This window comes from Phyllostomus hastatus, unplaced genomic scaffold (assembly GCF_019186645.2).
Source record: "Phyllostomus hastatus isolate PE091 unplaced genomic scaffold, TTU_PhHast_1.1 phas_scaffold_78, whole genome shotgun sequence".
Taxonomy (NCBI): domain Eukaryota; kingdom Metazoa; phylum Chordata; class Mammalia; order Chiroptera; family Phyllostomidae; genus Phyllostomus; species Phyllostomus hastatus.
In genome coordinates, this window is record NW_025334041.1 from 92,651,771 (window position 1) to 92,676,939 (window position 25,169).

General features: G+C 34.1%; 1 protein-coding gene across 8 annotated transcripts in view; it reads right to left on the reverse strand.

Moving 5' to 3' along the window:
• Positions 1–25,169, reverse strand: part of EHBP1 (EH domain binding protein 1) — a 364,981-nt gene that overhangs the window by 272,898 nt on the left and 66,914 nt on the right. For all 8 annotated transcript variants that reach the window (XM_045827361.1, XM_045827362.1, XM_045827367.1 and 5 more), the window contains exons 4-5: positions 18,540–18,635; positions 11,914–11,967 (exon numbers count right to left, since the gene is read on the reverse strand). In XM_045827361.1, the coding sequence (XP_045683317.1) occupies positions 11,914–11,967; positions 18,540–18,635 (150 nt within the window). The remainder of the gene's footprint in view (positions 1–11,913; positions 11,968–18,539; positions 18,636–25,169) is intronic.

Genomic DNA, 25,169 nt, shown 5'->3' on the forward strand with positions numbered 1-25,169 from the left:
TCTCTGCCTCTAAGTATGTTCTTAATGGAAGTTTGAAACTCCTCTCTATCCACTCAGTGTCACTTGCATTTAGAAGGAATGTCAATAGGGATTGATCAGTTTCAAGAAAGTTACAGGGTCAGATTTCTAGCAGGTAGAACATTAACAGGTGGGCTACACTAGGGCAAATGTCCTAACTTTAAAAAACTGGGCCATCTCTGATTGATACTTAGATTATAAATTGTTACACTGGTTACATGAGAAAGGAATGCTTCTAAATTCTGAGATATAGAGTGTAGTTTCTTCTATATACTAGTCACCCTTTCGACCTCTGAAAAACTGGTTATTCATGAAAGGCTTCTCCCTCCCCTCTGGCAACCATCAGTACGTTCTCTGCTTTGGGTTGTTTGGTCATTTGTTTTGTTTTTTTTAGATTCCACATATAAGTGAAATCATACAGTACTTGTCTTTCTCTGACTTATTTCACTTAGCATAATATCTTCTAGGTCTATCCATGTTGTTCAAATGGTGAGATTTCATTCTTTTTATGGATAAGTAACATTCCATTGCAGAGATATATATATCACATCTTCTTTATCCATTCATTTATCAGTGGACACTTAAGTTGTTTGCATATCTTATTGCATATGTCTTTCGAATTAGTGTTTTTGTTTTCTTCAGGTACATGCCCAGAGTAGAATTACTGGATCACATGGTAGTTCTATTTTTAATTTTTTGAAGAACTTCCATACTGTTTTCCATAGTAGCTGCACCAATTTTCATTCCCACCAACAATACACGAGTGTGTATTCTGCACCAATACTTGTCTTTTTTATAATAGCCATTCTACCATGTGTGAGTTGATATTTCAATGTGGTTTGATTTACATTTCCCTGATGATGATTAATAATGTTTTCGTATACCTGCTGGCAACTTGGATGTCTTCTTTGGAAAATGTCTATTCAGGTGCTCTGCCCATTTTTAAATCAGATTGATTGTATTCTGAAGTAAATTTGTATCAGTATTTTATGTGTTTTGGATATTAACCCCTTATCAAATGTATCATTTGCAAAGATCTTCTCCCATTCTGTAGGTTGCCTTTTCCAGATTTTACTATTTTTTTCAATTTACTTTTAGAGAGAGGGGAAGGGAGGGAAAAAAAGGGAGAGAAACATTGAAGTGAGAGAGAAACATCGGTGGTTGCTTCTCATATGTACTTTGACTGGGATCCAAACCTGCACCCCAGCCATGTGTCCTAGCCAGGGATTGAACCAGTGACCTTTTGCTTTGTGCAACAATACCTAACCCACTGAGCCATACCAGTCAGAGCAGTAGGCTGCCTTTTCATTTTGTTCATGGTTTCATTCACTGTGCAAAAACTTTTAGTTTGATGTAAAGTTGCACCAATTTAAATGGAAGAAAGTATAAGCTATAGTTCCTAAAAAAGATATCTTCTCTTTACCTAACCATCAGAGTTAGATCCCTTGGCCCAGATGACAAAGGAAATAAAATAATTTGAGGACAGAAGAAGCATTTATCTATATAGATATATATGTTCACTGATAAATGAATGGATAAAGAAGATGTGATATATATATATCTGCAGTGGAATGTTACTCATCCATAAAAAGAATGAAATCTCGCCATTTGAACAACATGGATGGACCTAGAAGGTATTATGCTAAGTGAAATAAGTCAGACAAAGAAAGACAAATACTGTATGGTTTCATTTATATGTGGAATCTAAATAAACAAAACAAATGACCGAACAGCCCAAAACAGAAATATATAGACATATAGACATATATAATATATAGATATATAGATATATATATCAGATATCTATACAGATATATAGATATTTTTTCCCTCTGAAAAAAATGGTAGAGGTAATTATCAGAATATAAGTTTGTGAGATAAAGAGACTGATTTGATTTCAGAGGAAGATTCAAACTTAAATTTAATAAAGCCAGAAACTGTGATTTTTATATTGTTTACATTGTATTGTTTAAGTTATTATATAACTTCCATTCCTGGACGTTATAATCTTGTCAGGTAAATTTGGTTGAACAAGCAATCTTGTACAATGTAAACTAATAAAAGAAAAAAAACAGAGGAGAGTTTATAGTATTACCTTGGAATTAACATAATTAATGTCTTATCCTTTCTATTTAAAATGCTTCTGGAGATAACATCAAACAAATAGCAATAAAGGCACTGAGGAACCAAACTGCCCATCTCACTGGTCACAGTTAAAAATAGTGGGAAAGACTGAATAGATGGCCCCAAGAAAACATATTTTGATATCCCACGGATCTCCTTTAAGGAGGACACAGTACTTCAAGTTAATCACTTGGCTATTATTAAATTTATTGGGTTAACAGTCTAAAAAAATAGAGGTCTAATGATCTTTAGTGAGGAGCTCAGGTTTTGTTTTGGTTGGTTCAGAGTTTAGTTTTTTTTATTATTATTATTCTTTCTCTCAATTATCTCATCAAGAATGGTTACTACTCTAAATTCACCATTGCCCTTACCTGAGCTTTCTTTCCTGTTTAGAATGCTTTTTTTTTTTTGCATAACTCCATTTTTTCTTAAAAACTAAAGCTCTGCAGCCATGTCCTCTACAAAGTCTTTCCTGACTCTGCCCTTCTTTATGGTCTCCCAAGGATATGTATCTTTTTTCTTGTATTTCTTTCCTTTTCATGACTCCCTCACTAGTTTAAACACTGCAGGAGAACAGGCTACTTTAGGACATCAACTGTAAGTCCCCTTTGGTTTTTAAGTGATGTGCCATTATTTCATATAGTGCTAAGAAAGAAAAAAAACCAACTACCAGTTATAGTTGTGAAACGCTAAAAATGTAAGCTGATCCAAATTTCAGAGAAGTTAAAATATGGGAGGAGAATCTCATAATCAAAACTCTACATGTCTTAACTGATGCTGTATCTTCAATATTAACAAAATGTCTAGGCATACAGAAAATGCACATTAAATGTTAGCAGAATAACTGAATGAATACATGAATTCAACCTAGGATTATACTTTTTATCAATATGCATTTTTGGATTTATTAAAAAACCAAAAGATTCTAAGAATGAAAATTTTTAGATTTATAAAATTTAGACCTATGGATATAATTTACACATTTATAACCATTTACATTGCTTCTGGTTTTAGTTGAACAACCTAAAGCACCAAGAAGATAAACACTTGTTTTGTTACCTAAATATAACTGTTATGGCTTCACAGGAAAATACAAGGTGGGACAAAAGTAGGTTTACAATTATTCATCTGAAAAGTAATACAACAATTAACAAATATAAGAATAAGTGCTGTATTTTGTGTATTCACAAATGTAAACCGACTTTTGCCCCACCCTGTAAAACCCACAATGTCAATTGCCTAGGTGAACATCATATTATAGTAGATAAAAAAGAAACATGTTTTATAGTATCCACTCTCAATAATGTGCACTAGTAACAGGCATACAGATTATAAGTAATCCAAAATTAAGGACATTTTAAGATTCACCTATATTTGTTTTTGGAGTACAACCATATATTTACATTGTGAATAGATAAACACAAACACAGACTGTCAAGCCCAGGGGAAGATATTAATAAATTATCAGTACTTGTTTAATTTCAGAAAACAAACTGATAGGATATCTTCTCCTTATAAATTTAATCCATCAAAATCTGAAAAGTTTTGCAAGATGAAAATATTTTTTAAAGTTTAATCTAAGTGACATGTTTGTAAGTTAAGTTGCCTTGTTATTTATTTAACATGATCAAGTTTAGAAGTCACTGAGAGGCAGAAGTGGTATAACGGAGTCAAAACACTAAAGTCCTGCAACAATAAATTTGGAAATCTAGCTTCCTCTAGAAAGAGGGCATAGAGAAATATAAAAAGGACATAAAAAATAATAAAAGTAGCTACCCCTTACTGAGCTAGATACTTTACATACATTATTTCTAATTTTCAATAACCTACAGAGTAGATATTAATACCATAATTTTATACCTGAGTACATTGAAGCTATAGAAGATCAAATAATTTGTCCAAGGTTACAAAGCTAGCAGTAGTAAAATCACCTCTAAAAGTCTGACTTATGGACCTGACCTGTCGGTGCTGGTTGGGTATCATCCCGCAAAGTGAAAAGTCACTGATTAATTCCCAGTCAGGGCACATACAATACCTGGATTGTGGGTTCGGTCCCTGAAAGGGGCACATACTAGAGGTAACCAATTGATGTTTCCTCTCCCAAACTTATGTGTAAGTGGCTTTCTGGTCCAAAGAAGAAAGCCCACAAAAAACTGGGATATCTTCCCTGTGACCAGAAACAAAAGAACCAATAAAATGAAGACAGCACACTCTCAATTTACACAAAGAGGCAAGAAGTTTGCTTTGAGAAAAAAAATATTCTAAAATCTAGGAACTGATAAATTCTGGGGTTCCATTTTTTAATGTCTCAACAGTGCTCAAATGATTAATCCCAAAAGCTTTTGGCCTGAAAATATACCATAATTAAAGACTACCTTTACTAATTGAATATATACCTACCTCACAGGTTTCCCACTACAGAAGGCAGATTAAAAATTTCTCTATGATTCTGTAATTTCAAATTATTTCTTTTCATCTTTGTCTCTAAGAGAAGTAGTTATTGCATAGAAGTTAAGGGCAAAGACCATGAAGAAAACTAAATAAAATCCTGAGTTCTTAGCTATGTAACCTTGAACAAGTTACTTAACCTAATTCTTACTTTCTTTATCTGTAAAGTAAGGTTATTAATATCTGACTTATAATTATTGTAATGAGTAAATGAAATGTGTATAAAACATTCTACGTAGTATCTGGTACACAGTAAGTGCCAAATAAATTTGTTAGGGTAATATATTTTAATGACATCTCTGTTTTGGGGGATGTTTTATATTAGGTAAAAACTTTAAACTTTTTTATTGATTGTGCAAGGAAACGAAAGGTATTAAAATTTCCATTCAAAGTGTCAGGACACCTTTTAGTGTCAGGACAATTTACCAAAAAACTTTCAAACAAAACCTAGATTTTACAAGAAAAGGCAGACTTTAGTCTTTGAAATTCACTAGCTCTTCTGTACATAATGTGCAAGCACATTTAAAATATAAGGCAGAGTACATACATCATTTGTAATATGTTATTGCTACAATAATAGACCTATTTCTACAGACAAGAGTCAATTTCATCATTAACCACTGAGGGGAGCTGCAACCTAAAAAAAGGTTTATATAGAATTTCAAGGTTATTTTTAAACTTTCTCATACATCACAATATTTAATAAACTCTTATTAAAATATATTTTAAATTAATTTGATAAGTATATCTGAATTATCTTTTGGGGGCCTCACAAGTAATAAGAAGGCTCATTATGTCCACATAATAAAATGGGACATAAAAGATATGTCCCTATCCATATCTTCCCTGCTTTTGCTCCAGAGCACTTATCTGACATATTTATTTGTTCTCTCTCTCTCCCCTTCCCTCTCTGTCTCTGTCTCTGTCTCTCTGTCTTTCTGTCTCTCTCTCTCTCTCACACACACACACACACACACACACACACACAGAAGAATGTAAGCCCCATGAAGAAGAGATTTTTTTTTGTATTTTACCAATCCATTTCAAGTACCTAGAACAGGGACCAGCACAAAATACACTTACAGTGAATTAATTGCTAAGGAATGTGTAAATAAATTAGCTAAATACTGGTTAATTTACTTGAAAGGTTAAAATACATTAGATAATGTTAGCTATAGTAGTCCATCTTGCCAACAGTTCATTTTCCAAGGTTTTAGTTACCCACAGTCAACTGCAGTCCAAAAATATTAAATGGAAAATTTCAGAAATAAACTACTCATAACTTTTCAATTACATGCCCTCTGAGCAGTGTGATGAAGTGTCCCACTCTATCCAGCCAGGGAGTTAAACATCCCTTTGTCCAGAGCACAGACTATCTGCCCATTAGTTATTTAGTAGCCTTCTAGTTTATCAAGTTGACTCTGGAGGTATTACAATTTGCAACGTTTGTGTTCAAGTACCCCTTTTGCTTAATAATAGCCATAAAGCACAAGATTAGTTGATGCTGGCAATTCAGATATGCCAAATAACTGCAAAGTTCCTCCTTTAAGTGAAAAGGTCAAAGTTCTTGACTTAGAAAAAAAATCATGTGCTAAGATTGCTAAAATCTACAGAAAGAATGAATATTCTATCAATGAAATTGCCTAATTTATAAATTAAACTTTGATTCTGTATATATATGATTCTATACACAGTGTTAGACATCCATTTGGGGTCTTGGAATGTATCTCCTGTGGATTAGGAGGAATACTGTAAAGCAAACTGCTACAACCTAAAAACTAATGTTTATATATACTGAATTTTGGTTCAGTATATATAAATATTAAAAAATTTATATATTTATGTTAGATATTAAAAAATATCTAAGAGTAGTTATTTAATCCTATAGATGAGTATATGAACAAACCTCATGAGAATGACTTGTTTAATGTAAATTTATAGTAGAATCCCTCTTAATGTGAACTGCACAAAGAATTGGTCTATTAAATGAAGAATTTATGAATACTGACACACATTTTAATTTTTTTAATACATAATGTCTCACTCACCAGTTTTTATGGTTTCTTTGAGTATAACTTTGTTGTCAATTTTCTTGTATAATCAACTCTCCTAATACATCATTAGTACATTTCAATATCTTTTAAATGAAATGAATACTTAAGGGAATACAGAAGCAATCTGAATAAAAACTTCTTCCAGGTTTTTATAAATTTGCCCCAAGTTTTTAGTTGTATATCCACCAATTTCACTGTAGTTTCTAACAACTCAGTTTTATCAACTCTTTCAAAGCATTTAACAGTTTTCATGAAATAATTCTTCAAACTAGCATTTCATTGGCCTATGAAATATGTAATCTTATAATTAACAATAACAGGTCAGCAACCTTATAAGAAGTCTTTTAAGGGACAGACCCAATTTACATCTTAAACTGCATAGGAGTATGTCAGAGAGTAGCTTACTTACCATGTTGACACGTGGGGTTAAAACCAAAATGTCTTACTGATGGAATAAAAAGTATGAGATAATCTATGTAAATTAAGTAGAGGTTGATCAGAAGAGCTTCTATGTAATGGCATATGGATCCTTAATATATTATCTCACTGCCACTAGAGACTACTTTTTAAATTTTTCTTCAATACTGTTGATGGATACCTATGTAATCAATCTGAATCTCAGTCTCTCTGTCTCCCTCCAGCCCCTCTCATTAGCATTCATCTGATGAGGAATTTACTACCAGGCCATAGGTTTTTGTTTCTTCAGTTTCTTCTGGGATATCTTTTACTTCTGTACAACCTCCTCTTCTGGTTTATGAACGATCTGCTCTTTTTCAGTTGGATCCTCTCCATGTGTCAGGCAGAGCTCATGGTATAGATTAATGTACCCATGAGCTCTAAATTCTGTGCCACATCTTGGGACCTTTGTTCACCTGGATATGTCCAATGACCAGAGAATCTACATCTAAACTTTTAAGTTCAACATTACCCTCTGCATTTTTAAGCATGTGCAGCAAAAAAATCAGCACTCTTTGGGCCTCTGACCCTGCATCCAGGCCCACTATCTGGCCTGGGCACACCTACCAACTCCACCAATATGTACACCCTTGATGGCCTGGGCAGTTAGTTTCAGGAGTGTTCTTAAAGTGAACACAAAGATTTAAACCTCTTGGTTTGCATGATTTTGTGAGCTTTTCTGGGTCAACTGAATAAAGAACCATTTCAGAGGTCACATCAGGCTGCTTAGAGAAAGAGCTATAATTCCTCTCTTAAAAATGATAATCCTTACAGGATTTGTAACAGTTAATTGAGTTTAACTATAATCATTCACTCACTCATTCAACAAATATGTATACTGAGTACCTACTACACAAAAGACATTAAGTAAAAAAAAAAATTGTGGTATATATGGAAATAAATGGAACAGAACCCTGTTAAATTCACTTATTCAAGCAGAGATCCTATTAACATCTCAAACAACTAACCTAGATTTTCCAGAGCAGATAAAAAGACTTTACACCAAGGCAGGAAGGAAAAACACTATCCTTCAAATTCATCTATTCCTCTCATTATATAGGAGTCGGTCTGGGCAGAAGGAAACTAAGTTAGTACTGCCCAATTCTTGTCTGTTTTCTAGGTGAGAATACACTACTTTTGTCTTTGTTTTGTTTTAGATTTAATTATACAACCTCATCCTTTGAGACTAGCCAGATCACAACTTGTGATAGTTATTCTAGTTTCAAGTATGTAAATTAGTATGTTCTCTTTTAATATATTTAAATGCTTTAGTTACAATGTGTATTCATGCTCTTTCCTGTACACTAAGAATACAGGAATTACATAATATTTCTGAAGTCTGGTAACTGTATATAATGTGAGTAAATATGGTAATAGATGTATTTAATACTTAACTTTCTTTAACCTCTTTTTAAAAATAAACATAATGCTAGTAAAATAGGTCAAATGCCATAATTGTCTCTAAAAACACATCTGCTGTTAAAACAGGTAGAAGCCAACAATAATAAAATCATAAGAAATGCATCTAATAAATGTTATTTTCTTACATTTGGGTTCCTAGCAAGCATTATTAATTGTTGTAATCAACAGTGATAGATATAAAGTGCCCACCCTTTCACATTCTAATTAATTTTAATTTTTTCCAATTAGTTCCTCAATACCTAGATTCTGCTATGCTACGTTTTGGCTATTTCTTAAAAGATTGACACACACACACACACACACACACCCCATGGCTGAAAAACTAGGTTTCTACTACAAAGGCTAATATCTCCTAAACATGAAAAGTGAGTTTATACTACAATTAAACTTTCCTTAAAACAAATTAAACTATAGTTAACATATAATATTACACTGAATACAAGTTATTAACATTTACATACCTTGCAAAATGATCATTGATATAAATCTAGTAAGCATCTGTCACCACACGAAGGTTATTAAGATACTATTGACTATATTTCCTATGCTGTACATTACAGGCCCTGTGAGTTATTTTATATCTGGGAAGTTTGTACCTCTTACTCCCTTTTACCTTTTCCACCCACACAATTTTCTTTTCTTTTTTTTAATCTGGCATAGGAAATAACTACTATAGAAATAAGAAGTAGGAGCAAAGAACTGTTGTGCTAAAAAGTTCAGAATAGGAAACTAACAACAATACTCACATTACATTCCAGATTTAAAAGTACACAGAAAAATACAAATACTGACATGGACTTTTAAAAGAAAGATGTAAATTAGGGATATGTTGATTTATTACAAAATGCTACACTAGATAATTATTTTAAATATTGCATTCTTCATGAACTTGAATATCAAAAATTTGCGTACAAAAAGGTAATTTTAAAAAGTTTATAAAGATATTTTTATCAACAAAAACAAAGTCACAAACCTACAAAAGCCTTCTAAGATCAGTTAACAGAAAACATTTATTTTACAGATGAAAAAACTGAACCCAAGAAAATAATATACTCAGGGTCACCAGTTTTGAAGATACAAAACCAAGATTTTACTCACTTCTAACCCAATCAGTAGTTCATGTTTTCTCTATGCTTTGATGAGAGAGAAAAAAGTGTATTTTTTTTCAAACAAGAATATGAGGCAGAGAGACAAAGAGGCAGAAAATCTTTCAGTACTAAAAAGCATAATGATGGCTGAGATCTCCACCTTAGAGTAAGGTCTTCAAAATCACTGGATAGAATAGTAAAATTTAAATCTAATTAAATTTAAATAATAGTTAAATGCCATCTATATAATATTTATTGGATTTTTATAAATTTTATTAACAAACATTTGTAGAAAAGAAATGGTAACATATTTCATTTTTCATTTTCCTCCCATGGCCATTCTCCTACTTCAGTCACATTTCTAGCAACTTCAACCTCTGAGTAAGAAATGTGCAAATGAGCAAAATAAATTTCTGAGCTGAATCAAATATATTTTTTATTAAAAGTATACCCAAACACTTTTTTATTTGAAAAGCACAACCTCAAAAAAAAAGGATAATTCAAAATATACCCCTTTATCTCCTGATCCATTTTAAATCTTACTGTTTCGCTTTAAATTTTAATATTTCTTTACTAACCTTCAAATACTTTTTTAAAATCTGCAACACAAATTTTAATAAAAGAATTTTCCCTACAATCCTATAGATTTGAAAGCCTTCTGCATTCAAACCTAATCCATATCATACAGCTTTGATTATTGTTTCTTTGTTTTTTTTCCCACTTCTACCTTTCAGTAGGTTCATTAGTTCATAACCTATCCTTCAGAAATTTGTTAATGGTATGCTTCTACCCTAACAGTCATTGTGTAGTAATAACACCTTTCTCAACAAATGTAAAGTTAATTCTTACATATTTTTACCATTAACTACATTCCAAATTTAGTTCGCTAATTCTTTAATACATCAACTAACAGACTTCAGATGTATATGACACAGCCATTCGTACTGAAAACCAAAAGAACGTTCTTCACTGGGGGAAAGCTCCTGATGTGAGAATGAAAGCTAGCTTTTGAAGCTGTAACTAATTTCAAGAAGTCTCTGTTTGTTTTTAAAACTTCAGTGGCTATTTCAAGTATAATGTTCAGGTCTAGCACAACAGAAAAGTGAGAGTTATTAACATGTGTGAACCTTTAACATGACATTGACTTGATATGCAGCCATCAGAACTCCACCTGCTGTGTTTGGACTGATCTCCCTCCCAAGCTTCTCAGATCTTTCAGACTAAAAACAGCCCAGTTACTGCTGGAAAAAGTGCAAGAATCCTTCTACCACCGAGATATAAAACAAAATCACACAATAAGCTGACTGGGGAAGGAAGAACACACTGCAAAGGATATTACAGATCTGTTATAAAGATATTTTTAGAACTTTAGTGGTGATTATGAAAACACTGATGATGACAATTATAAAAACTAATATTCATTAGCATTATTTAATCCTCACAACAACCACATTTATGGCTGAGAAGTTAAGAAATTAACCACGGCTTGTGAGTGAGAGAGCCAGGGACTGGAATCACATCTGACTCCAGAACACACACTCTTAATTTACTATATTTTCATTTACTATCTTCCCTAATCCCCATTCAAAAATATTTACTGAACTAGAGCCTACTAAACCCACCTGTCAGTCACTTAAAATTCCACAATATGTAAATTAAAGATGATAATTCAAGCACCAATCAAGAATCCCTCAACTCAAACAAAAAGTTAAAGCATGTGCTTTATTTTAAAAAGATTTCAAGTCACTCATGATTTCATTCAACACAGATGTAAATGACAATTTGATATGTGAGAAGCACCATGGTAGATGCTAAACAGATAAAAAGATATATAAGAAATGGTCTTTCCCTGAAGACCCAAAAAGTATATATATAATTTAGTACTGAAAAGTATTTTTACTTTTATAGTTTAAACAAAAGTACTCCTGACAAGTAATTCAGCTATTGGTTATTGTTTCATTAAAAGTTTCTAAAAGCTAGCCCTGGCTGGCGTAGCTCAGTGGATTGAGCACAGGCTGCATGAACTAAAGTGTCGCAGGTTCGATTCCCAGTCAGGGCACATGCCTGGGTTGCAGGCCATGACCCCCAGCAACCGCACACTGAAGTTTCTCTCTCTCTCTCTTTCTCCCTCCCTTCCCTCTCTAAAAAATAAATAAAATCTTAAAAAAAATTTCTAAAAGCTACAAATCACTATTTAATTTTAAAAGGCAACATTTCTCCTATTACCAAAGTGCTAGTGTACCTTAGTAATTAATATATACAGTCAAAAATGTGAAAGGTGATAGAATTTGCCATTAGCTTACATTTTCAATGACGAATGTCCACTCTTTATCTTCAAATTCCTCTGCATGAGGATCCTGCAATAAAAGCAAAATTATAAAGTCGCAATACATTTCTTTAATTCAATCAATGGAATGCAGACAGCCTTGCTTTCGGCTTTACCAGCTTTTTAAAAAAGAGAGGCAGAATGGCCTACTCTTATGAAACTTCCACAATTTCTCTAAATTTAAAGCATTATTTTATATTGAGAAAGTCTCTATTTTACTTATATCGATACATATCATCTTCCAGGATAGCACAGATGACAAGATAAAAAGAAACTTGATCAGAGACAGATAACTTAGCAAGCGAATTATTAAGAAGCACTTTCTTTAGAATATTAGATTCTTATGTAAAGCCTTGTCCTCATTTTTATAAATGAAAGTAGTTTGCATTTATAAATGTAAAACTACTTACATGTAGCAAACTTGTACTTACATGTATAAATGTAAGTAGTTTACATTTATACACGTAAGAAAAAAAAGTACCACTTGAGGCAGGGTTTTCTTCTAAGCAGAGATTATGTAAACATCTGGAATTTCAAAGTAATGCAAAGGACTTCATAATCTATATAAAATGGCAAATTGGCATGACTGCTGATACCCCCAACTCCATCCACTCATTAATCCTGGAAAGGCCTCAGAAACTTGAGAAAGGGAATGGATACTACACCAAATACTACCTTTAAAAAATGATGCACATTTTTTGCAAGTATTTATTTGACAAGTATGTATTAGGTGCTTATTATATAAGGAAGGAAGTGTAGAGGTGCTACATGCTGCCAAACATAGCTGTCTCTGCCTTCAAAGATAAAAAAAAAAACTAATCTAAATAAATATGTGATGAATGAAATACATGGTTTTATCAAATACTGGAAAACAACACATCACTTTTTACAGGAATGAATAGGAAAAGCTTTATGAGAGAGAAAGCATTTGGGTCAGAAGGGATGGTGTAGGACTTCTCCAGATATTAGAAAAGGTAAAACTGAGTACATCACATAAAAACAAAGTAGCAGCGTCAAGTTGTATGCACAATTAAGTTACTGAAGTTCAATTCCATGTGTTAGAGGAGGGAAAGGGAAGAAAGTATTGAGAGTGAGAGAACATTTAAAATATTTTATTTATTTATTTTTAGAGAGAGGGGAAGGCAAGGAGAGAGGCAGAGAAACATCAACATCAATGTGTGGTTGTCTCTCGAGTGCCCCCGACTGGGGGCATGACTTGGCTCACAACCCAGGCATGTGCCCTGACTGGGAATCAAACCGGTGACTCTGGTTTACAGGCCGGTGCTCAATCCACTGAGCCACACCAGGCAGAGTGGGAGTGTGAGAATATTTAAATAGAGAAGGCTTTTGGCTCAACATCCCAATCTAAGAATGAGTGAGTGCACACAAATGGAAAATGGACTCTGCTATTCCCCTACTGGGACTCGGGTCCCACATGCTGCTCCTAGGAAAGCATCTTATTCATGACTGATCCACTTCAGTCTATTATTAATCTTCTGTTTCTATTGCCACAGCCTAGTTTGGGCTGTTACCACTTTGTGCCTAGGTAAAAGCAACTGCAGCATTCTCCAGTCTCTCTGCCCTCCAATCAATCCTGTACACATATTAATTCTCCCAAGCCACAGTTCTGACCATGTTAGTACCAATTCAAATTTCTTTAATGACTCTTACATACCTATGGGACAAATTCAAAACTTCTTAGTTTTACTTCTTTATATCTGTTTACCATTTTTGTTTTTGTTTTTTTACTGTAACAGCATGGTGGTGACTGATTCTAAGCTGTATTAAGGTAATTATTTGTATGAGTAAATTCACACAAATAGGATAAAAACCTGTCAAAAAGGAGTTCCTTTGGTGGTGATGTGCAGGGCGAGGGAGGAAAGGTAAAAGGGAACAAAAGGTGGAGAACTCTACTTGAAACTTGTTTCCCCACCCTGGTCCTGCCTATGAACTAGGTTTATGGAGAGAGAATACTATAAATAAAGCTTGAAAATATTACTGTGAGGAATATCTGAGCTTTTCCTGCCTATGTTCTCCTCTCAGACTTTTATGGTGTCATGACTTATATTTAAATCTTTTATCCATTTTGAGTTTATTTTTGTGTATGGTGTAAGCTGGTGGTCAAGTTTCATTTTTTGGCATGTAGCTATCCAGATCTCCCAAAACCATTTGCTGAAGAGGCGATTTTTACTCCATTTTATGCTTCTGCCCCCTTTGTTAAATATTTGACCTTTTTCTGGGCTGTCTATTGTGTTCCATTGGACTATGTGTCTGTTCTTATGCCAGTACCAGACTATTTTGATTACAGTGGCCTTGTAATATAGTTTGATATCAGGTATTGTTATCCTTCCAACTTTGTTCTTCTTTCTCAAAATTGCTGTGGCTACTCAGGGTTGTTTATGGTTCCATATAAATTTATGAAATATTTGTTCTATATCTGTGAAATATGACACTGGTATTTTAATAGCAATTGTGTTGAATCTATAAATTGCTTTGGGTAGTAGAGACATTTTGATGATGTTAATTCTCCAAATCTATGAACACAGTATACACTTACATTACTCAACCAATACCATTCACTTCCTTCAAGGATAGATAGCATCCATTTCCTGACAGCTCTTGGTTGCTCTATAGTACACTTTGGTATTGGTTTGTTTGTTTTTAAAAATATTTTGCTCAGGGTTTGTAGTTGGTATCTGTCAGAAAGTTAGTCCTGTGGAAGATACTACTCCATTACTTAAAGTGAAAGTTCTATAAGTAAAAATAAACAAACAAATTAAGCTTGAAGAAGCTTTTCCATGAAGAATTTAGGGCACAAACAATGCTACTTTAGAGACCAAGTAATAAAATGTGACACAAAGCTAGGGAAAGAGATATTTTACCACCCTTCCTACCTGCTCTTCCCTTCATTTTGTTGAGGAATGCAGTCTAGTTGTAGCTCAGCTAGTACAATTAATAAGAGCAAAACAAAATACTTACTGAGCACACATTCTGCCCCAATTACTGTGCTGTTTTAATCATCATAAGAACTTATAAAGGAGGTGCTATTTTTATTCCCCTGTAACAGAAAACAAAACTGAGACCTGAAAGATGTGCTGTTCCACAGTGAACAACTAATAGGTATTAAAACTATGTTATGGTTTGGGATCTGCCTTAATTTCAGCCACAGTGTTGGTTCAGTTTGCCCACCATGTCCCCAGGACCTAAAACAGTACCAGCCACACAGCAGATTCTCAAGAATATTTAATGAATGGATTAATAAATACATATCTTATAAATTAACAAATACTAAAGAGTACCTTACATAGCACACATTAATTCTCAAAGCATATGAAACATTATTTTTAAATACCAATGATGTATTATTCTTAAAAGAACAATTTTAATAGGGCCAAGGAACAATGTGATTGGGCAAAGTCAATAAAAACATGTAAAACAGCAACAATAATTTTCATTCTCAAGACATTTCAAAATGGAATACCTACACAAGTAACTATGTTATTTACTAGACAAAAACATTTGTAATAAAGATTGCTTTCAGCTCGAATCAATTAAGCCTTCTTTGTATCCTCCTCTCTACCCTGCAGTGATTTTCAACCAGTGTGCTGCAAGGATTTTTAAAACATGCAATACCTGACTAGTTAAGGCCACTGACCCCTTTCTCTTAGATTCTCAAATTTTAAAAAAAAATGACAACAGCCAACACAATGGCCATCCAATGTGAATGAATCAAAATTACACATACATTTTTATCAGATCAGCAAAAAATATATTTTTGGTGTACCTCAGAATTTTAGTAATTAGTTTGTGTGTGCCATAAGATGAAAAAGGTTGAAAATCACAGCTTTAGAGTCTCCTTTCCTACCACTGCAGTGAAGAGAAAAACTGAAAATGGCTTACAAAGTCTTTTTCCTTCTCAAAACCCTAAAAGGCTTTTTATCCACTTACTAGAAACATCAATTTTCAATCTAATTCAAATTTCAAAAACAAGCATGCAAGCTGAACCAACTGATTTCTAGTTAAATCACAGAAAAATAAAACACTGGTAACTTCTTTAAAATGTACCTTGTGTATGAGCACACCTCCATGAATACTATACTTCAGGCAAAAAGGGTTTAAAGTAGTCCCTCCCTATTTGCAAGTTTCAAGATTAAGTGAATTGTGAAGATTTTATTAAAGTAAAGTAAAAAGGGGGGGTGGGAATATAAAAAGTTTTCCACTTGAATATTTTCAATGATGTTCAAAAACAAATTCCAAAAATCACCATGAAAGAATAAAAAGTTGTTTTGTTTTGCTTGTTTTACTTTTCTCTTTTCTATTATAATTTGGTGGGATGGGGGGAGTCAGAAAGATTTAAGAGTATTGGTTGAAAATATTCTTTAAATATTTTAAATGATAACAAGGTTGCCTCAGCACAAGTGAACCAGGGAGGAAGGGGTATCTGGGGCTTTTTTCTCCAGACTGTAATATAACACTCAAAGTCATAAAAGTTCAGTGATAAGAATATGCCGTTCTCGTCAGTACTTGAAAACACCACTTATCTCCTAATCTTTCAAGTAACATATTTCAACAGCCACTTTCAGCTCAGAATCACTCAGTGATAACCTTTCCCCAAACACGTGGTTGTCAGCTCTATTCTAACCCTGTTTTTCTCTATCATCCTGTTTTTTAAAAAGTTGTATAACTATGTCCATTCATTTGCTTTACCAATAAAAGCAACAGATTAAATCAAAACAATCAAGAGATTACTTAAAAATCTTCTTCAAGAATATCAGAGATTTTTTATTGCAATCTATATTCACAGTTGTTTTTTATTAAAGACTAGGCAGTAAAACGTAGAATAAAGAACAGGGCTAAATCACAATGTGTCTGGGCAAGTTTCCTTCTTTTCTAGTCTCAGTTGCCTTAACAGTACAACAGAAATAACCACAGAACCTTAGCGTTGCTGTGAGAATTAAATGAAATATTCCAAAGGTCTCACAGTAAACTTCTAAGCTTATTTGTATCATTCCAGTAGGAAAAATATGGATTAGAGGGGTTTAATAACAGGTTTTTAAAACAGCCATCAGAAAGGCAATAGGCACTCCTATTTCTTTTCTGGCACTCCTGAGTAAAAAGTAACTGTAGCTACTGTCTTACCCCTTATTTCTCCCTAGACAAACTGAGTATGGTGTATACATGATAAGCATAATCAAGTAATGTTACAATGCCAATAACAGTAATATCAAAAGTATAAAATACACATAAAGTATTAAGAATGTTTTGAAAAACAGAATGCATGAAACAGCATTTAAAAGTAGTATTCCATTCATTGGTTAGTACGTTAACATTCATCACGTTGTTTTGTTCTCTTGACCTCTACAGCAGTTCCTGGATGAATTAATATAATGGGTCACAAAATCAAAAGAAACTTTTTTTACACAGAGATTTCACACTCTAAGCCATATAACATTTCCCTACATAAATTTAATGTCCTTAGTTAGTGAATTTTCACAAACTTTATGTAACTAAATTATGCTTAATGAGATGTCCTTCTTCCTCCTGTCCTTCTGCAAAAGTAACTTCAATATAATTGGAATGATTGAAAGAAGAAATAAAGCATTCACTTACTAATTTTAACATTTTCAAAGAAGCTAAAACTGAGACACAGTTGTCCCCATCATTTTTTTTGGAGTAGGTAAGGAGTTGGTTAGGAAAGTAAATATCCCAGTACTTAACCCTGTGTGCGAAAAATACATTACAGTGTTTCAAGAAATATGGAAGACCTTTAAGGAAAAAAACATGCACATAAACTAGGCTGGTAGGTATATACACACCTATGTTTTTGAATTTATACTTTAAATTTACAACTAGAATTTTGTTTTTAAGCTACAGTATTTATAAAATATTAATATCAATGAAATATTTACCAAATAGCAACTTAAAACTTTCTTCTACCACCACTAAAATATCTATCAAATGTTAATTTTTTAATAGTAACTATTATTTTATTATATTAGTTTTTACATTTTCTTTAGAGATTTTATTTATTTATTTTTAGACAGAGGGGAAGAGAGGGAGAAAGAGAGGGAGAGAAACATCAATGTGTGGTTTCCTCTCATGCGCACCCCCACCAGAGACCTGGCCTGCAATCCAGGCAGGTGCCCTGACTGGGAATTGAACCAGCAACCTTTTGGTTCACAGGCCAGTGCTCAATCCACTGAGCCACACCAGCCAGGGCATAATTTTAAGATGTATCTTGTTATTAGTCAAACAAGGCTAACAAAGTGAGATAAAGAACTAAGAATTCCACAGTTCTCAACTTTCCATAGAAAAAGCACTTTAAAGTTTCCTGTGGATGGGACATAGGAAGTAGTAAAAGAAATGTTCCAACTAAACTTAATTATAACAAGTTCAAAAGAACTACAAAATTATTCTGACTTTATAGACCATGAAATACTCTGCTACCCTTGCACTGTTAATAAACTGCTATACCCCTAAAAATAATGCACACTAAGGCACTAGGTTGGACTCAAATGTATAGAACACTGAATATTGAAATATTCTGTGATTTAGAACCACGGTTATATAATAAATTATTTAACTTATAAAAATGAAACTTACCTTAAAAAGTGTCACAGTGATTTCAATATTTTCAGGAACAGGCCACACTACAACACCACGGTATGGATTTTTTATTCCAGGTTGCCAGCTATGAGCCTACCAGAATAAAAATAATGGCTTCAATATGAAGTACAGGAAATGCAATGTTAATAATTTACAAAAACATATTGAGTCTACTTAACTATCAAATAGATCTGTAGACTCCCTGAAACAAAAATAACTCGTCAAATAAAACTTTCCAAGCATTAAACTTGGGCCATGACAGTTATATCACATGACAGCTACAGAAGACATCTTTAAACAAACCTTCACCCTCTCTCCCACCCACACACAAAAGAAGATGCAAAACTGAGGTGTTTCATATTTTCAAAAGGTACTTTTTGTGATTGGATAAAAATCTTATTAGGAGACATATTTTTAAAATTATTTTTGTGATCAGGGAACTTAAAGGGAAAATCATTTGTTAAAAGGAAAAACGGGGATGAGGGAGTGGGATGCGTAGAGGAGGGCAAAGGGGGAAAAATTGAGACAACTGTAATAGAATAACAATAAAAATAGTTTAAAAAGGAAAAACAAAAGGAGAAAGTAATTGTATGCTTTGAATTTAAATTCATTTCCCATTATACTCTCAATATTTAGGACAGGTAAAAAAAAAGAAAACAGTTTTTTCAGTTAGTATTTCTAGCATGTATACTTTTAAAGATATTTTTTCCCTTGTAAATCTTGGTTATCAAGGTTCCCTAAGGAATCCCCCCAAATTTGGAAGTTACCACTATAGTTATTCCTTTGTGTTAGCATTTCCAGCCAAAGCTGATGGAAGATTAGGTATGCCAAAACATCTCAACTAAGTCTTCATCTCTATGGGCTGCAGGACTGTCCATGGACATTCTGTGAAGGTGACAATAAAACCTAACAGCTTATAGAGTACTTCCTTTATATCAGTCCCTGTTTGGAATGTACTTATGTTTAACTCATTTAATCTGCCTAAGAACCCTATGAGGTAGCTACCATTCATTCACTGACTCCCTCATTCACTCACTCATTCAGCTGATACTACCTGCCAAGCACCATCTAGATACTAGAGTAGTAAAAAAAGCAATCTGCTTCAGTGGAGTTCACAGTATAGTAGGAAGAGAGAGACAAACAAAATAATTAAGTAAAATACATAGTATGTTAAACAGAGGTTAAGTGCTACAGAGAAAAACAGATGTAGAGAAGAAGGATGAAGGGGGGAAGAGAAAGTAACAATTTTCAACAGGGTAGTAAGAGAAAGTGTCATTGAGAAGGTAACACTTAAAAGAGAATGCCTTTAAAAAGGTGAAAGAATCAGATATGTAAATACATGAGAACTTTCCAGGGAGAAGGCACAGCAACTGGGAGGTGCTGAGGCAGTTAGATCACAAGGAGGCCAATGTGGCTGGAGCACAGTCATCAAAGGAGAGAGCAGCAGGAGACAAGGTCAGAGAAATAACAGAGGGCCCAGTCATACAGTGATCTAGGAGGCTATTGCAAAGATTTTGGCTTGTAATCTGAGGAAGAAGGGAAGCCACTAAAAGGTTTTAAGCAGAGAAATGATGATTTAAATTATGGTTTAAGAGACTCAATCCAGTTAATGTATCAAGAATGGGTTCCAGACATAAGAGAAGGACAGGAAGACCAAGAAGTTACTGCAATAAACCAGAGGAGCGCTCACAGTGACTTGACTTGGCTTGGGATGGTGGAAAGATGGTACAAACTGGCTAGATTCTTAAAATATTTTTCATATTTTTCAAACAGGATCAACAAGATTTGCTGTCTGGTTGTATGGGAGAAAGAAAGTAGACAAGGCTACTCTAAGGCTTTTGTCCTTGAGCAAGTAGAAGAAAGAAATGCCTATTAACAAATCAGCAAGACTGCAAGAGGAACAAGTTTGGGAAGATAGGGAACTCAGTTTTTTTTTACACACATCAAATCTGAGGTACCTATTAGATCGGGGGTGTCAAACTCATTTTCACCTGAGGGCCACATCAGCCTTGCAGTTGACTTCAAAGGGCTGAAATATTTTAGGACTGTATAAATTTAACTACGCCTTAACTGTTAAGGAGTTGAAATTACATTCAGCCCTTTAAAGGCAACTAACTGCAAAGCTGATGTGGTGAAAATGAGTTTGACACCCCTGTATTAGACAGTCAAGTACAGATGTTCAAATAGGCAGCTAGATATATGTGTGCCTGGAGATGCAAATGTGGCAATCATTAACATACAGGTGACACTTAAAGCTTAAGAGTAGATGTAATGCCAAGGAAGTGAGTACAGATAAAGAATATGAAGGCTCACCCTGGCTGGCGTAGCTCAGTGGATTGAGCACGGGCTGGGAACCAAAGTGTCCCAGGTTCAATTCCCAGCCAGGGTACATGCCTGGGTTGCAGGCCATAACCCCCAGCAACCGCACATTGATGTTTCTCTCTCTCTCTCTCTCTCCTCTCTCTCTCTCTCTCTCTCTCTCTCTCTCTCTCTCTCTCCCCCCCTTCCCTCTCTAAAAATAAATAAATAAAATATTTTTAAAAATTATTTAAAAAAAAAGAATATGAAGGCTCAAACACTGAAACTTGGAGCACAACAATAACAGGTCAAGGAAATGTAAAGGAATCAGTAAAGCAGAGTCAGTAAAGCAGAAGGAAAATTAGAGAACTGTTGGTATCCTGAAAGTCTAGTGAAGAAAACATTTCAAAGAGAAAGGAACAATCACCTGTGCCAAATGTTACTAGTAGTTCATATAGGATGAGGCCTGAAAAATAACCACTTGGTTTGACAAAGTAGAGCTATTACTGACTTCATAAGAGAAGTTTCAGTAGAATGATGAGGCAAATGCCTGGGTTCAAGAAAGAACAGGAGGAGAGAACCTGAGGAGAGCAAGTAAACTCAACTCCTCTGAGGTGTTTTGCTGAAAGAGAAAAGAGAAGCTGGTTGGTATTGGTGGGAGAAATAGTGTTAGAGAGAAATTTTTAGTAAGAGAAAAATATGCTGATGGGAAAGATCCACTTAAGAAGGAAAATTTAATGATGCAAAAGAGAAATAATTACTAGAGTAATGTCCTTTTTATTGAATTTATTGAAGTGGCAGTGGTTATTAAATTATACAGGTTTCAAGTGAATAATTCCACAGCACATCATCTGTATACTGTACTGTGTGCTCACCAGCCCTAGTCAAGCCTCCTTCCATCACCTTTTATCCCCCGACACATTCCTCCATCTCCTCCCACCCCCACTCCACTTAGAATAACGTCTTTAACAGTACAAAAGGAGATAGACCCTCCTTTGCTGGGAGCACAGACCATTCATTCTTCCATAGCAGGAAAGAAGGTAAGAGTATGCAAGTGCAGATGCATGTGAGGGAGCAGACTTAACAGACGAGAATACCAAGGCACAGACTTGCCCAAGATCACACAGCAAGTAAGTGGCAGAAATTGGATTTGAACTCAGGAAATAGAACTGAGAAGGAGTCAAGATCACAGAAACTTATATCCATGCAAATCTTTTCAGATCTTGTTAGTTAAAATACCAGCAGAAGATACAAGTTTAGCAACGTTCTCCCACTCCAACTCAAAAATTGTCAATAATTCACCCTCTATTCTCTCCATTGCCCCAATCACAAAACTTCAGGTGAGGAAAGGGGAAGTAGAGACTCACCACATTAGTACACCACACCCAAAGGTAAAAAAGAAAAAAAGAAAAAAACACCTCAGTTTTGTTGATTAAAAAACATTTCCAGAGATTAATCTACTCATTCCACTGCCTACTTCCACACCTGTTGATAGTCTTATAACAAAAGCTCCATGAAGTAAACAATCTCCATTTTGAAAAGTAAATTTCTGTTCACCTTAGATAATCCTTAATCAAAACACCCCTCAGCATACTCTACACACTTAATTCTGAAGACTGATGACAACTGTAGTTAACATGTATTGTGAAGGTAGACCAGGCTACTTCTCTGGTCTCTTCCAACTTTCCCTATTTATATTTTCATAGCTTTCCCATACAACAGAAACATAAGAAGAAAGAGCAGAATAACAACTTTTCTTACTAACCACAGAAGAAAAGATAAGAGTCTTTGAAAAATTCCTCATTAAAAAAAATGACCATAAAAGAATTTTATACCTGAAGATATCCTTAGAAGATTTAATTCAAATCCAGATAAGAAAAATGAAGCAACCAAAGAGTAAATGGATTGCCTGGACCCCTACTAGTAATCAGTAGAAGAATCAGACTCCATGATTTTCAAGCTTAGAGTTCTTTATCCAACCAATATCATGCCCAGGTCTACCCTTGACTCACACAGTAATTCAAGAAAACAGTCTTCTATCCCTAAGGTCTTAACTTTTATATGCATGACACAGATCAAAAATGGGGAAAGCAAGGTGTGAGGAAGACACCTAACAACTGGGCAATTAAGAGATGGTGTTTTCAGGAGGACTGGTGGGTGGAGGGATAAAGCAAAAAAGATAAAGAATTCACGGACATAGACAAGTGCTGTGAATGCCGAAGGTGGGGGTGGGGATGGAAGCAGAAGAGGATATAAGGGGGATAAATGGTAATGGAAAAAAAATACAATAAAAAAGAAACTACTTTTTAAAAAAAGATGGTGTTTTCAGATAATTTCCTCAGGTCTCCTAATGCTGGTCCTCTTAAATGACCTCTTTCAATCTTCAGTCTTGAATCAGCAAATGGTAATTCAACTGCTGAACAAACAAAAATACAATCTGCTTAAACTAAAATCTTTTTTTTTTTTAATAAAAGCAGATGGAAGGGTGCTAGTTCCCAAGTTGCCAGTGTGCTGCCATTTTCTCACCATTCTACCATCATCTCTCTCCCCAGTGAAAAATGTCCAACTAAGTTAGAGCTCTGGCTTCCTGATATTCCTTCCAGAGACTGTACAGCCTGGCTAAGTGAGGACAAGGTAATAATATCAATTGCCAGCTGAGTAGCTGGCAATGCCAGCTTTATAATGTTAACAATTATTATATATTGGGCAGAAAACAAAACAAGTAAATTTTACTGGAAAGGATTAAGGATGAACATAGTGGCAAATATTAAAAAAAGAATGGCATTCCTATTTTCAAAGAGCTTACTACAACCTCCACCTCAAACAGAATTCAAGAACTGGAAGCAAGAGCTGGAACTTCTTCCAGTTCTTGACACCAAAAAGTCTAATAATGGTAACTATATAAAAATAGCTATGGTAATAAACATCTAATTGTACATATATATACAGGAACAGTAATTCAAGTTCATAAAAACTTAACATAGAGTGCATCATATTGGCAAACATCTGCACTGTAAAACCCTGATCAGTTTCCACTCAGGGTAACAGAAAGGATTTCCCTATAAAATAATAAGGCACAAAAACACAGGTACAGCTTTAGCTCCTCAGTGTAGTAATGAAAGGCAAGTTAATCATTTGCCAGTATCGTAGTACAAATAATGGCTAAAATTATCCAGTTCCTCCCTTATACAATTTTTCTCACTTTTTAATAACATTACAGATCCTTTGTCATCTGCCATAGCAGACCTAGGAAAAAAGGCAACATTTCTCAATTTGGGATACTTAACCAATAGAATGCTTATTTTCTAATTATTTCATGTCATACTTTACCTAAAAGACTTGTACTTTCTATGTACCTTGTATGGAACTAAACACAGAGTAAGCACTCATTTTATTATTTCTGTTCCTACAAAATCAAAATATTTCAATGAAAATTTGTAATTGTCATATAGTTGTTAAGTTGATAATTTTCAATTTTTAAAACTGCATATACCTAAAAGTTTAGGATGTCACATATAAAGTTATCTTAGAGCTGCCAACACCACCATTGTAAGGTAAAGTTCTGCAACTGTAGCCTCGTCTTGATATCATAGTGCATCGTAAAAGCTACAGCACAACCACAGAGCAAGGAAGTAAAGGTAGTAATGCCATCAAAAAGTTAGTGAGGACATTAGAGCTCTGGTTCCCCTTTGGAATTCTCCCATCTCTCTGTGAGCTTAAATTAATAGTTCAACTGCTAGATTTAAGACATAGACTACTCTGCCATAATTTTTCTGGTCTAACATAATTGCCCTGCTTCATATTATCACCTATTGTACTGAAAAATAATTTATTTAAGCATATACAAATCAATTGCAGCCTAATAATCTTTATTATAAATGTTATGACTTAAGATGAGGAGGGGAAGCTGCAAATAATTGTCATCGCTGCATACTGTGCTAATTAGCAATGACAATTATTTTCTCAATAGAAAATGATTCAACAATGAGCTCTTTGCAAATTTGGCTATAAAAATACACATGTACTCAAAGAGAGTGAGCAATAAACTGCGAACTACACTTTGAATTAAATAATGCAATGTGTCTTAACATTTTACTGTCTAATTTGATAGTTATCTGGGTGTCAGTGAAAATTTTCAATCCACCAATATAAAAAATAGTAGACATATTCAGAATCAGGCAAGATAAATAGTAAGCTATATAGATGCTTTAAAAAACTGATAATTGAGTAGCCCAAACTCTTTTCAAAAACATATTTAAAATGAAAAACTAGAATATTTTCTGGATAGTAGTTGCAAAGAACTTTTATCCCCTAAGTGATTTCAGTGGG